A 15,485-nucleotide genomic window follows, 5' to 3' on the forward strand; every position below is an offset into this window, starting at 1 on the left:
TATTGTGTTCCATGACATCAGGCTGTTTGTTGCTGTCGAGTGGTTTTGTTCCTACTCATTAAGCTCGTGCAAAGATGGCGGCACACAGCAGAGGTCTAAATAAAGACACCTCTTCTGTACAGCAACACAGTGATGATTACAGAAATACTTTCACTACATTTTATACTTTCAAAACGTTGTAAACTGTGGTGAGGAAACACACATCTGTAAGCTGTGTGCTTGGTTGTATTTATGCCTCTGTAAACAAACTCAATGTCACACTGACACTCTCTCAGACTCTTTTTGGGGTTTTCATACCACTTCTATTTGTCTGTCTGTTCGCATGTGGGTGGAATTGTATGTTCATTGTTTGGAGTACCTTAATCTGGCCTCCAACTTTGATGTAGTTGTAGGCTGTCGGGTCCCTCTGGATGTGAAGAGAGCGTAACAGGGAATCTGGAGCTCCTTTGAGCAGCTGGTGGAAGACCAGAATCACACAAACCTTACTTACAATACTTCATACAGCACCCTTGTTTGGTTGAAGCTAGTGCTGCAACTAACAGTTATTTTCATTATCTGTCATTTTCTCTAATTGACAGCTCTAGTTTTTGCTATTATATAGCTACAACTACTTTACATGGTGCCAACTGTAATTATACTTATAATGTACATATTGCAGCAGAGTTGTTAGCCTTATATAGAGAAGAAACAAATATTGGCCTCATTTTCAACTCACTAAACTCAAAAGTCCTCTTGAAAATGATTGCATGCACACACATATTGTACATATGCTCCACATATATACCACACAGGTGCACACACACACACACACACACTTACCTGGTAGTATGAATGAAAGCTCCTCTCTCCTGGCTGTTGGAAAATGACCCTGGACTGTTGGGGAAGAAAGCAACATACAAAAGCAGGACAGTGTAAGACAACAGGTGTCTTAAAGCCACAAAAAAGAGAGGGAAGTTTGTCTAATTACTACCTTTTCACTATTACTGCCTAGACCAGTGGTTCCCAATGCAGCAGTTCATTCATAAAGTCAAGTTATTTTCTTAGATTGCTTGATTTTAAAAGTTTTTGCAAACCTGAAAGGGGAAAACTTCACAATAAAAAAGCCAAAAATAGTAGAAAGTAGTAGTTTTTATTTCCCTGCAGTATCTTGTTTATCATCTCAGATTTATAGTATCCTGCAACCCTTGTGGGGCCTTCCAGACCCCCAGGCTGGGAACCACTCAGAATAAAGAGGAACATGACCACCATTGGGAGTTTATAACCACAGTTGGAAAAACATTTTGAGAAGATGCTTGACTGAAACATCCTACTGTATAATAAAAAGTATTAAACCCTTTGTTAAATGAAAAGAACATAACATGTACTTAAGACAGACTACTATAATGTTAAACAAACTACCTTCTACAGTAGGTACAATAGCATCTGCACTTACAATACACTCTTTATTATATTAAATTAATTTCAATTTAACCATGTAGTAGGTATGACTACCCTTCGTTTCATCTCTGAGGGTAGCTGACACGCCTTTACCTTTTCCAGCAGGTAGTTGTTGATGTGGCCTCCGATGGGATCTCCTTTGAAGTCAAAATTGATGTCCATGTACTTGCCAAAGCGGCTGGAGTTGTCGTTGCGGTTGGTCTTGGCGTTCCCGAAGGCCTCCAAGACACAGTTGGATTTAAGCAGCATGTTTTTTACCCTGCGGGGAGGCAGGATGATATTACAGTTTGAGAGGCTGACTAAGTACAACCAGCTTAATACACTGACTCATACTGTGAAGCTGTGTGAGAACAAACCCCATCTGCAGACCCCCATTGTGTGTACTGAAATCTGTCCTCTATAGCATTTTATTTTATACCTTCTTAAGAAAATGAATCGACTTTATAGTATATTATTATTATTATATTTAGATATTAATGGAGCATTTAGCAAATAAAGACTTTGATATTTATCATGTTGTGAGAAACACAACTCTAAATGAATGCTAATGTTGCTCAGTGACTGCAGAATTAATGTTAATAGGCAACTGCTTACTAACATGTTCCTATATCAACTTTGTAAGATGATGATGTGCCACTGTTGGGTTTAGACGTTGTGCTGCCCCCTAGTGGCAAAAAAGAAAATAATGCAGTTGACAAAGTAACAGAAGTATGAATCACATGTAGAAATCCTGAGCAGACATAGAGCTGTCCTATCAGTTTGTGTATGTGATATTTGCCCACAGTGTGTGTAGATTTGTGCAGCGGTGGTAGTTTGCACCCAGTTGATTCTATACAGCCAAATGTATCAGCAGCACTGTTTAACTGGAACTGTAAAGTTGACCTTAAAACCTTTCCCTGCGCAAATCTTATCGTAATCTCTGACCTACATTTACTTTGAATACAAGCATATCTCTTGCTTTGCTCTTTATATCTATCTAGTTGATTTCAACACACTTTAAATATGACCATTCTGTAATGTTGGCGCAATTTCTTCTCTGGAGTGACAGGTCCACGCCCACTCAGGTATCAGTGATATGGCGCTGTTGAGTTTTAATTATATCTCACTATGATCTATGAGACTTGACTACTGGCAGTGTTCATTCCTGCAATGTGACACTGACTTACTTAAAATAGCTGTGATAAGATAATAAAGTTGACCTGTAATAAACAATGCTTCACTGGCTGAGAATGAGCCATGAAGTCAGGCACTAAAAATGAGTTAAACAACTTTTCTTGTGGGTAGAAAGAAAATAATTATGAGCATTTGTTTTCATTTGTACACTCTACGGTGAACATTTGACACTGTTTTCACCTTACATCAAAATATCATGTATCTCATTTGAATACACAAAACACATCTTCCTGCAAGGTATAAAAGGGTTTTTTGTGCAATAAGATCAATGCTACGCAACAAGTGTAATACATGAATCCACAGAAACACACCCTCCGTGTCTGACAATATTTGCCGTTTATTCACCAAACCAAGCTTGTGGCCATACAGTGTTCTGCAGTGTGCCGAGGTTCAAACTGTGTCTCTAACAGTAACTCACCTTTCAACTTCAGCCCTCTGATTGGGATTGGTGATAGCAGCGATGTATTGCATTATATACTTGCTGGCCTCTGTCTTTCCCGCTCCACTTTCCCCTGCAATAAAGAACACAGGGCAAATATTTTATAATAAATCAATAAATAAATATAATAATAAATAAATAGATTCGCTATTAATCATTATGACACAGTTTGCTTGCCTTGTAAATTAAACTGCCGAATCACAAGTGATTTAGATAACCAAACATTCAAAGGAGGTCAAAATTGTAAATATAGAAAAATTAAAATAACGTTGATACGTTGATTGACAGTTTATTTTTCTGCTTCAGGCTCATTCATTTGGAAATCGTTACGGTGTAGCATGGTATTGTGCTATTGTTCAGTCCACCACACCAATTTTCATATTTTAGTGATATTATTAGACCAAACAGTATTCCTGTCTCTGTATGGATTAATGACATGATATCAGGGTTTAGAGGAGCTCAGTTCTCCCTCTGACCACTGAGTGGTGCTTCATCCTCTGCATGGATCCTCCATGCTGCCGCACAGCATGTGTGACACATGAAATATTTGTTTTTAGAAAAAATGCTTTGATTTTCAATTTAACAGGTTTTATTAATATTTTTCAAGATGTCTCTTCTCAGGGGAGAAAACATCTGAGTATAAGAGGAAACAATGGATTATTATAGTAGAACTTTATGTTTATATTATAAAGGTAGGTATATACTGTATAGGTATAGATAGGATATAAAATGCTCAGGAAAAAAAATGATCTCAGACTTGTAGTTGTATATAAATTGAACAGTGAACCAGAGAGTAAAACATCTCTGTGCTTTTCGTCTGGCCCACACAGGGGGGCTTCCCGTGTTACCTGAGATGACAATACAAGTGTCTTTGTTCCTCCTCTTCATGGCTTTGTAAGCAGCGTCAGCGATGGCAAAGAGGTGGGGCGGCCTCTCATACAGCTCGCGGCCCTTGTACTGCTCTATGGTGTCGCGGCCGTAGATGTTCATGGCACGGTAAGGGTTGACAGACACCACCACCTCTCCAATGTAGCTGTAGATCCTCCCCTTCTCAAACCTGAGGACACAGAACAATGGAATATAATCAAATTAGATGTGGAAGAAACTTGTGGAACTGTTGCGTGTTTCTGTGTTAAAGCTTTAAATATTGTAAGTATAAGTGTTTGCATGGTCCAGTATTAAATACAGAATCTTTCATTACTCAAAAACAGGACATTACAATATTAATGAATCGCAATAGTTTTAAATTGCCAAGTCACATGGTATTTGAAGGCCCCTGCCTCCCTGCGTCCACCATGCAGGAAACTCCAAAAGAAAAAGTAAATAATTACCTTTATCAAGAGTATGAAATGTTAATTTGTAATCTCAAAACAAATCATAAATAGCCATCACAATTTTGCATGTTACAATCTGACAGAAGGCGGTTTCTATCACACCCTCTATCACTGTCAAAAGGAAGTCACTATAATAGACACCAAAAATGTGTCTAGGAAAAGATCCAGTTCCTGCTCCTCCTGCTCCGTCAACATGTTTTCGTGTTAATGCCGCAGCAAATGAGCTTCTAACTTTGTGGCAACAGTTTGTGTTTGTCTCTTTCCCGCCAGGACCATAAAGAAATAGTTTCCCCAGTTTGGTGTGGAAGAACTTGCCTGGCCTGTAAAGAGGCCTGACCTTAACCCCATTTAACACCTTTGGGATAAATATGAACTCTGACGCTGATTCCCAGCATCAATGGTGGCTGAATCCCTGCATCCAGGTTCCAAAAACTGGTGGACAGACTGAAAGACTGAAAGACTGAAAGAGTGGAGGCTATCACAACAGCAATGTGTGTATTTATGTGTGTATATGTGTTTATGATAGTTGGTTTATGTGTGACATTCATATGTATCAGGTGAGCACCAAAACACTATAAAACTTTATGATCATTATTATTATATGGCTGCTCTCTCTCTCTCTCTCTCTCTCTCTCTCTCTCCCTCTCCCCAGGCCGCCTGCCTGACTTCCTTCCTCTCCAAAGAGGACTAGTATCCCAGTGTCTCCCGACAGAAGAAAGGTCTCTTTTATTCACAGCTGCCAAACCTCTGCCGCTGTCTTGCAAACAAGGCCAAAAGCGTATTATTCCACAACGGTCCTAAAAAGGCCTACATAAAGTATTTGTGATTGTGGGTTTGATGCAATTGCCAGATAAACTCAATCAAGCACTCGTTTGTTTAAAGACTTGTCAGATATTGAGATATCAGTTGTTGAACTAAAATGCTGAATTGCTGGTAGAACTACAAATCAAGAGTGGTACGCTTTGCTGTCAACTTACAGGCCTTGAGGCTGCTGACAGATGCCTGTGACACTCTTCCTGTTTGTCAGTGTTTTCTAAACCTTGACTTTTTAAATACACGTGAGCCTTGGCCTTTTTAATCCAGTTTATCTTCTCTAAACCTTCTGTAAACTGTACTCAAAACGTATCAAAACAGTGAGAACACTAACAGTGTCACAACAGCAAAATAAGGTGTGTGTTGGCTCAGGGAAGTAAAACCTGAATGCTGATGTGTAGGGTAATGTGAAAGTAAGTAGGGCTTTCATAAATTAATAGAATTATGAATTGAAATTCATTTATGTGTGTGACACAGTGACAGAAAAAGGGTTAACAACACAATGGGTGGAATTACTCATGCAGTAGCTAGAAACAACAATGCTATCACAACTGTTTGGCATTTAACACATTACCTAACAGAGCAGAGCATGCTCCGATTAGCTCATGCTAGTGTGTTCAGATGTGTGTGCCAGTATTCATACTGTATGTCAGGCCAAGCACAAACAGGCACAACTGGCTGACAATGACATGGGGTGTTCAGAGATAAATCCTTGCAGATTTGATGCCCACTCACTGGGATGGATTACACAACTCAAGCAAGTTTCATAATGAACAAAAACATGTAAACTAAAACTCGTCAGGAGTGACAGCTCGTAATGAATCCAGAAGTTTAATCTCAGTAGCAGGCATTCAAAAATGGAAAGTAAACATTAAGGATGCACTGATACGGATGCCACTATCAGGTATCGGTTAAGATACTGAGCTTATGTACTTGTAATCATAAAACTACTCCGATAACACTTTACGGCAGGGTGACGTAACCTCAGCAATGTCAGCAGTCTGGAGATATTTTAAGCAACTTTTACAACAACATTAGCAACATTTGATTTGTTACATTCAGACAAAACATGATTTTAAAGTAATTGTTAGAACTGTAATGATATATCGCTATTGTATTTGGTATCGGTGCATTTCTAGTATACATAATTTGTATATGAGAACTAAAGCTTGCAAACACACTAGTTAGTCCAAGAATGTGTATAAATTACCACCTGTCACATTTGTATTCTTGCAAACAGAATTAGCAGTTCACAATCATTTCTATGAGCAGCTAAGCTAACATGCTGGTTCTTCCTCCCCTGGTGCTGCAGAAAAAGAGCCATTGTGCCCCCCCCCAGTCAGGAGGCTGCTGTGTGCCCGCTCCATTGTTCAGACGTCAATCGGAGGTCTTTGTCTGAGACAGGCCCTCCGTCTCCCCCTACGTGGGCCGACACGGCGAGCTGCCCCTAAACGCACATAACGTACAATAGCTTCTGGGGGATTGTCAACAATGGTTTACATGATGGGAGGGGTGTATCTGGAGTCCCAGCTGGGAATGCATAGAAAGAAGGTGACAGGGTCTCCTATCCATAATGTAAAGATCCACAGGTATTTTCCATATTGGACATTGAGCTGGTTCCAAAGAGAGTGTTATAGGGAACTAATCTGAACAAAAGACGGGTCATGAAAGCATATTAATACTGTAATATTCCACTTATACTGAGTGATCTGAGGAGACGTAGATCAATGATGAGAAGGGATTTAATAATCACTGCAATAACAATAATACTAATAAAAATACAATATTAGACTTACAGTATTGGGAGCATTAACGTGATGGCAATTTATTTATTGTTTATTTGTATAGGGACAAGGAAGTAGCATAATAAAATGCCACACACCACAGCATTTATAGCCTAAGCTAATTTGCAATGCCCGTCCCTAGATGGGCATTTAAGATACATTAAACTCTACAAATACACAAGAAGTATGTACATTAAAACAACTTAACATATGGACACAAACTTATACAGTAAAGCACCATAAATGCTTTAATAGACACACCATCGTTCGTACTCTTCAGGCTGAGTTTAAAACGACCCCAGCCAGGATCCAGTTTGAGTTCTGCAGGTAAGGAATTCCACATTTTGATCCCCCAAACACAAAAAGCTGTTTGTCCGAATGAGGATTTACGTAAGGGCACGTTACAATTCCCACTGGATGCTCCACGTGTTACTGAGCATGAAGCTCTGAGTGGAACCACAAGGTCACTGAGAGCCTGAGCAGCCGGGTTAGGTAGACATTTGTAGATGAGTTTAAAGATTAGCAAATTTAATTAAATTCAGAGGTCTGGAAACAGGATAATGAAATACCATAATTCATCATGTGTCTGCCAAAAACAGACATAACCATCATGTTCCTTAATGATTTCTTAATCAAATTCCCATACAATGTGCATCCCAATATACAGACAAATGAGAAATAACAGGAAAATTACGTGACTCATATACTATAACCTTCATATTCACCAGATCTTCAACACCTATTGCAGATTTTGGAGTAACGTATTGGACACAGTCTCCACCATGATCATCATCAAAGCAATGAATCCATATCTTCCATCAGCCAGTTCACCTTATGGGTTTGACTAAATGTGATTACTGATTACTAATGTCTGTTTCACGCCTTTTCAATCATTTTTATGATATAACATTATAAACAAAAACAGTCTCTAGACTAGTAATGTTTTCCTACTTGTGCTATTCTGTGTATTTCAATATGTTTTATTTACATTATGGTGTTTTCACTATGTTGTGTCGAATGTTGTCCTGTTGTCTGTCCTGCTGCTCTATGAGCTCACCAACTTCGTCACTTATTGTCGTTAATAATGACAATAAAGTTAATCCAGCTAAAATATAACAACTCAGAACTCGGATTTGTCTCATATTCAAGCATGTGTGTAACACTCAAGCTAATTGAAAACACACTCCTGAACAATGTGCCAATTATATATGTTCATCATATTTCCAACTGCATAACAGAGATATCACTTACAGTAAAAAAAAAACAACATCATTTTCATTCATTCAAGCATACGTCAAAGGGATATTTGTGTAACTATTATTATTGGGAGTGTCAGTCTGGCATGGTGGTTTTCATTTTCCCCACACCATGACGAAACATTACACACTGGACTAACAAACCCTCCGACATCACCGCCTGTGTTTGTGAAGCTGCACAGTTTAGACTAACACAGGCCGAGTATAAATCAGTGAAAGGCCCAGAGGTACCCTGGTGCTTTTCCCCCACCTCCGAGTTTATAAATAGCATCTGTGAATCATGTTTGTGTCGGTCATCATTTCATGGGGAATGGGTTCACATGAGGAGAAGAGAAGAGAAAAATCAATCAGTTGGAGCGTGTCAACTGAGATACAGGGTTGGCTGATCCATCTGCTCCACTCTCATTTAGGAGGATTTAAACGGACACACAGGACAGAGATTAGAGAACCTTATGGGTCATAATAGTCTCCTAGAATTGCTATTTATAGGTGCAAGGAGAGACTGAATCATATTTTATAATTGGTAACACAGCCACCTGTCTGTTTAAGTTTTCAATTCCAGACCAAAATGGGCAGAGACCCATCTGAAACCACTGGTTAGATAAAGGTTCAGTTTGAAGAGAGTCAAAGTTTAAAAGTACATAAAACTGGAAGCGAGGTCCATAAACACTCATGTGCAATAGCGCAACTGTCTCTTCATCATCTTATATTCCACCCTGTCATCTTTCTGTCCGTCCAGCTGTGAGGGGAAGTGTGTCTAAACTGGTCTGACCTGCAGTCCTGTGATCTCTTTCCAAAAAAGGACCCCTCCCAAGAGCCGCCAGGAAATAACAGAGAGAGACAGACAGAGCATAAAGAGGAGGTAGAGTAGGCGTGAAGCGAAAGGGGGAGGAAGAAAGCGAATATGTGCAAGTAGCAATCATAAATTGTGGAGACTCCCACCTAGGGACGTGCCGCTATCAAATGTTCCTGCTCCGAAATATCACTGTAATGGGATATCATGACAAACACTTTTTCTGCAGAAGAACTCACCTCCCACATACTAAAAACACCAGAAACGGGGTGCCCTGGTAGCTCACCTGGCTGATATACCAAGGCTGAGTCTTTGCTGACTCCAACCTGCGGCTCTCTGGTGCATGTCGTCCCCTCCCCTCTCTCTCCTCCCATGCCTTTCACTTTTCAGCCTCCCCAATAATTAAAAAGGCTATAAGGCAGCCAGGTTGATTGAAGTGCTCTGTCTGCGTTTCTATCCATCAATTCATGTTCTGATTCCTGTTTCTTCTAGGTGTTAATAGCTGTTATAGGATCAAAAAAATCCTGCACAATGGCCAAAGTGTGCTATGTTACAACTCAGAGTTGTGTAATGAAATTCAGGTCTGTAGTTCCCTTTATGCTACTCATAAAAAGAATATATATATATATATATATTATGTATTCATAATTCATAAAAATAAAAAACAATCTTACATAATGGAGTGCCTAGTTGTACCCACCCATGAGGAAGTGCAGTGAGATTCCTCTTTGTCACCTCTCACTAAATGTTACAACTCAGAGCCCATAAACTACCCAAGCACCAGTAGGTCAACTAGCTTATGTTAGCATAGCGAGTCATGGTTAGCTGGAGCTCGACAGACAAGCAGCCTTGTACTCTGGTCCTGCTGTAACTCACACAGAATCAGACAACTGTGCAAAGATCTTAAAAAGTGACTTCAAAGATACGTGTTACGCAAAAACAAACAGGGAAATGTGACCAGTGTTTTTCACTCTACCAAGAAAACCTTTTTCTGCCCCAAAAATACCAGAAGAACCCTAATGCCACACACTGATGCACAAACCTGAAGTATGTATACACATACGCGCACACACCCCTCAGATGTGAATTACAGAGCAAAGCCGAGCACAACCACTGTCTCCAATCTTGTTTGGGTGGGTCTTTTTTTATGGTTAACTTAGGGAGGAGCGCCAGCGATTTATGACATTTTCTCACCAACAATCCCTCCTCTCTCCCCCACAAAAAAAAAAAAAAGAAAACCTTGAGAGAAGAATTAGTAATGTAACAATGCCACCTTCCACATCTCTACTGAGGCTGGACACACTGGGGTAATTATGCGACTGTGTGGCTTTGATTAACACTCAGAATTGTCACGATATTTCAAGAATAAAGCGAGATCCAACATCAGTCATAAAGGCACATATGCTGAACAATTCCAGAATAAAAGCACTGTATGTTATGTTGCATCGTAAAAAAACTTTATCAGCTTGTTAGCGTATGCTCATAAAGTTCAATCCAAGCTGGTGCAGAGTTGTCCTGAAAAGCAGAATTTCAAGGCCACAGAGAAAAGTTTATCTTGACTTAAATAGCCTTTCTTTGTGGGTCTGATGCCATAAACGTTGCAGCAATGGAGGAATTTGCTAAAGAGAGAAAAAGTCTTTCTGTACTGTGTCCTATATTGGGACTGCGTGGTGCAATCTGTGGCCCATATAGGCGTGAGCTGAACCGGCATGTGTCGTCATCATTATGTGTTTGAACTTCAGGGTCATTCTAGGAATTATGAAGGGAAGAGACATAATCTGTTTCTGTCCCACTTTTATCTCTGAGGTCACTATCATTTGCTCTTGTTTAGACTAATAGCAGTATGCTTCAGGGCTTAAAGATCTTGTCTTTCAAAGAATTGGTTTTCTTACAGAGCAACCGGCACGGCTTGGTCTATCTCATCTGCATGGCCAGAGTGCAGTCTACTCTTTCTTAAATACTAGGGAGGATTTGATGCTTTTGGGTTTTGACTGTTGTGCAGATAAAACAAGTCATTTTTAAGACTTTGAACCCAATATAGCAGTAGGTATAAAGCTTTTCATCCCATCTGTATGGCTGGAGTCTGTTCTATTTTTTCTATAATGTTGTAACGTAAGACAGATTCAGCACAGATTGTAATGTACATTTAAAGCAGTGGTTCTCAAACTATGGGGCGGGCTCCACTGGTGGGGCACAGAGCCACTGCAGGCGGGGTGTGGATGACCGGGGCAAAACTGCAGAGTAGAACAAAGCTGAATGAATATGATTTATGTGGGTGAAACAATTCAACTAAAACTCAACTCTGATCCTTTTTATTAGTTTTGGTTCTCCTAGCACTGGTAAAGACTGCTAAAAAATTGTGGGGTGTGAACTTTTTTCCTCTTCTAAAGAGGAGGATGCCAGAAAACATTTGAGAAGCACTGATTTACACGAGACGTGTAATTATTCATCATCCCCGCCTGTGTAAAGGGGTCAACAGTTCACATAGTCATACGAATAAACTCAGTGAGGATGAGAAAGCTGGTCCAGAAGCTACTGGATTAGGCCGTTTGACAGATGGATGCAATGATAAGTGATGATAGCTCACAGACAAGAGGAAAACAACAACAACAACAACAACAACAACAACAACAGTAATCCAGCATCAGTTCTCAGCAAGTACTTCAGACCAAAGTCAGATGATGGCATAAACTGTGCCAAAGGAAACAGAGCGTGGCTGTTAACATCTGTCTCCTAGTTAATAATAGTGAGCTGACTCAATACTTTCACTGCTACAACTACTGTAATATCATATACTGAGTACCAATTACTACTGATATTAACGCTGGTGTTTCTGCACATTAGCATTACCTTACTTTAGCTTCTTATATACACAACATGGCCAAAAGTATATGGACACTAACATTACACCTATATGTGATTATTGAACATCTATTTCCAATAGCATGGGCATAAATCTGCTGCTCTTACATCCACCACTCTGGCTTCAGGTTTTCCAGCAAATCTTGGAACCTGGCAGCATACAAAGGTGTTGGATGGGGTAAGGTCAGGGCTCTGTGCAGAGCAGTCACATTCATGCACGCCAAATTGGGAAAACTATTTGTCTAAGGACTCTGGCTTTGTGCACAGGGGCATTGTCATGTTAAAACAGGAAAGGGCCAAACACAAACTGTTTCCACAAAGTTGGAAAGATTGAGAAAAAGAGGGTGCCCACTTGATAACCAAGAAAATGCTTACTTAACCACGCTGCGGCATCGTGTCTAAGGTGTGTAATGTAAGGGATACCAACAACTAGTCCTATATAACAGATCTGTGGCTCCTCTTTTTTTTTTTTTAATCCAGTATTTCTCACAATAATAAAAAGGATTGAAGTCAGAACAATGTTTAATGTAAATCAGAAGTTTGCAAACTGGGACAGGTGCATGCAGGTGACAACCAGAAGTTAATTATTGTAGTTTGACCTGCTGCTTTGGTCAGCAGTATCATGGAGGCAGTTAAGATGAAGTGAAGGTCTTGTTGATTAATGGCTAAACTAAGCAGGTCGTTCTGTATTATGTGGTGTATAGTCGTCCTTTTATTAACTCTCTATATGACAGTTATTGCTCCTTTGTGGCTAATAAAAGGTCTGCTCTACTGTAGAACAAGGTTTTAACGTCACACTAGTCTTTTGTCCCACACATATCACTGTAGATTTCATTTAGGGGACCCACCAGAAATGAGTCAAGTGTTGCTCCACCGTTCTCTCCTCTACTCCTCTCTTTTATGTACAGAGTGACAGAGGCCTCCTTCACGGTCTGCAGCCATCAGACATCTGGGCTCTGCATTAGGGGATTTTCCGCTGCTTTGTAAAGCCTGCTTAGTGCTAAACAGCAGCTCCCAGACTGTCTGTAGGAGACGCAGCCCATCAACACATAACACATCCACCCTCCCTCAGGCCCAACATCAATCTTCTCCCAGAATCAGAAGAGGTAGTTTCCCTGCTACTATTACAGCTGGCCTGCACAGAGGCTGCAGCAGGGGAGACAGATTATGTAAGACATCTTGCTATTCTCACACTTAAAATTGCTGAACTGTGTGTTTCAAATGTTTCACTGCAAAGATGATCTAACATGTGTAATACTGCACAACTGTGTCATACAATGTCTTAAGACAATTACATCACCTTTTATTTCCTGATGACACAGGGCTTGACTAAATCTTCTATTATCTAATACCTAATGGTTCTGATTTGAGACCGTGTCCCACTTTCCTCTAATGATGCCGTGTCTGTGAGAGTAAATGATATAACATTATCAAATTAGAAGAGAGAGAGAGAGACAGAGAGAAAGAGGCAGACATCTGTCAACTCAACATAAAGCCAGAACATGAGGATGTGATACAAACACACTCAGACATGGACGATGCTGTTGTTGCCTCCACTCTCTCCATTACTGCAACAAGCCAAACAATCAGAAGTATTTTAGTGAAACAGACCAGGCTGAGAAGGTTGTAAAAAAAAAAAGAAACAATAGAATGAATTCTGATTCATTTCTACACACAGATATTCTCGAATTTTTACCCAATATAATCATCTGTATACAGTGGCACCACTGGTACCACTGAATCTCATGCAACAACAAACTTTGTTTGACTTTGTGAGGATTGTATTATATTAGTAGATTCAAGTTCAATTCAATAATATCACATTCAATTAAAATACATCTGGAAAACAAGATTTGTAGGCCAGGGTATCTCTGCAGCTCTACAGTACTTCATTGTGATGCTGCATTGTCTCACATTTTACCTTTAGCTAAAACTTTCATCTTTGGCAATTTGGACTTATTATGTCCCCACTGCCACGTCACTAATATTTCGATTAACTGCGCAGTCCTATTAAAAAGTCACAGTGCTTAAGATTTCAGCTCTGGTTACTTACAGGACACCTGGGGATATTGGTGGTAACGTTAAGAACATCTTTATGATACAAGAGTCCCAGAGTTAAATTCAAAATGGCAGGAAATAAGCTGATGCAAATATGTTTCCTGTTCAAAACTACATGAAATTTACATGTGCCAACTCTTGTTTTCGGAATTTCAGCCAGTGTGTGTGCCAGTGTTGCCCTGTGGATCATTTGAATCCAGCGAGGGAATGGCAGATCCCACCACTGATAAAGAATGCTACTATGTAGAGAGGCAACGAATAATGAGCATACATGCATTTAATATCAGTCATAAATACCATCAAAAATTGGGTTTAAGTCATTGAAAATCTTAAGGATTATAAATGTTTGCTGTTTATATCATGTACAGAGAAAGAGAGATACAATACATGCAACAGGTGAACATGATTCATTGCACTGAACATCAATACTTTATTCATGACTTTGCACACAAAGTGATATTGATGTTTAAAACTGTTATTAATTTCAACTAAATTACCCCATTCGAGATGCTTTTAATAGTATGGCTGTCACACTTTCCTGTTGATAATCCAAATTCATATGTGCACTTTACAGACCAGTTACAGCTGCATTTCCCAATCTATATCACCAGCTTCCCTTTGTATAAGCCCCCCTTTTTTCTCTCATTGACATTGTTCCACAGAAGTCATTCCCAGGTCAGATTTCATTATAACAGCTCCGTGATGAGGAGATCAATATCACCTTCACCTCTGAATCCAGCACACAGTGATACACCTGGGTGTGTTCAGCCTAGTTTAACTTAAGTGGACTTTCATAGGCATTAATGGCGACAGGAAATCATTTAGCTTAATCTATCCTGTATGCACTCTGCAGGACTTTAAAAACAACCCTTTTCAAGATGCAGCAAACAAGCACACTCAAAGACAAAGTCATAAGGCCATGCTCGAATAGCTCTTAGGAGCATGTGTTCCTCCCATTCACACTACAGGATGTTCCCATGAGGCGGGCAGATCTGGATACTTAGGGGAAATGGGAGCCATGTGTAAACAGCCTGGCTGCAGATCAGGTGGCTGACCCTCCTTTCTTTGCTGACTGGGATTGTAGCCACCCACTACACGCCCTTTATATACACACACACACACACACACACACACACACACACACACACACACACACACACACACACGTAACATTTCCAGAGTGAGAAGATTATTTCAGTCTGATTAAATTTCCAAAATTCAATAAAAAAGGGCTTTCTGGTGAAAGCAGGAGAAATGAAGGGAGGGGTCGTGGTGGGGTTTTTGGACCTGGATGCTAGCCTGGTTCAGAACCTGTTTATGCTTTAACACAGTGGCCGGCGGCGGCTGATGTAAAAGTCACAGTGGGCTTGGCTATGAAAAGGGATGACTGGATGGATCTGGAGAGAAAGAGAGGAGAGAAAAAAAAGAAGAGAAATGGACCTATCCAAAAGAACCAGACATTACTCAACATGCTATTTCAGGAAGGCACTACGATTTCTATCAGGGCTAAAAAAAGGGCAGGGAAGAGCACAAAAA

General features: G+C 40.0%; 1 protein-coding gene across 1 annotated transcript in view; it reads right to left on the reverse strand.

Moving 5' to 3' along the window:
• Positions 1-15,485, reverse strand: part of myo1d (myosin 1D) — a 102,920-nt gene that overhangs the window by 78,278 nt on the left and 9,157 nt on the right. The window contains exons 2-6 of the mRNA XM_051417097.1: positions 3,898-4,106; positions 3,029-3,122; positions 1,531-1,696; positions 820-873; positions 359-454 (exon numbers count right to left, since the gene is read on the reverse strand). Coding sequence (XP_051273057.1) covers positions 359-454; positions 820-873; positions 1,531-1,696; positions 3,029-3,122; positions 3,898-4,106 — 619 coding nt within the window. The remainder of the gene's footprint in view (positions 1-358; positions 455-819; positions 874-1,530; positions 1,697-3,028; positions 3,123-3,897; positions 4,107-15,485) is intronic.

Source organism: Dicentrarchus labrax, unplaced genomic scaffold (genome assembly GCF_905237075.1).
Source record: "Dicentrarchus labrax unplaced genomic scaffold, dlabrax2021, whole genome shotgun sequence".
Taxonomy (NCBI): domain Eukaryota; kingdom Metazoa; phylum Chordata; class Actinopteri; family Moronidae; genus Dicentrarchus; species Dicentrarchus labrax.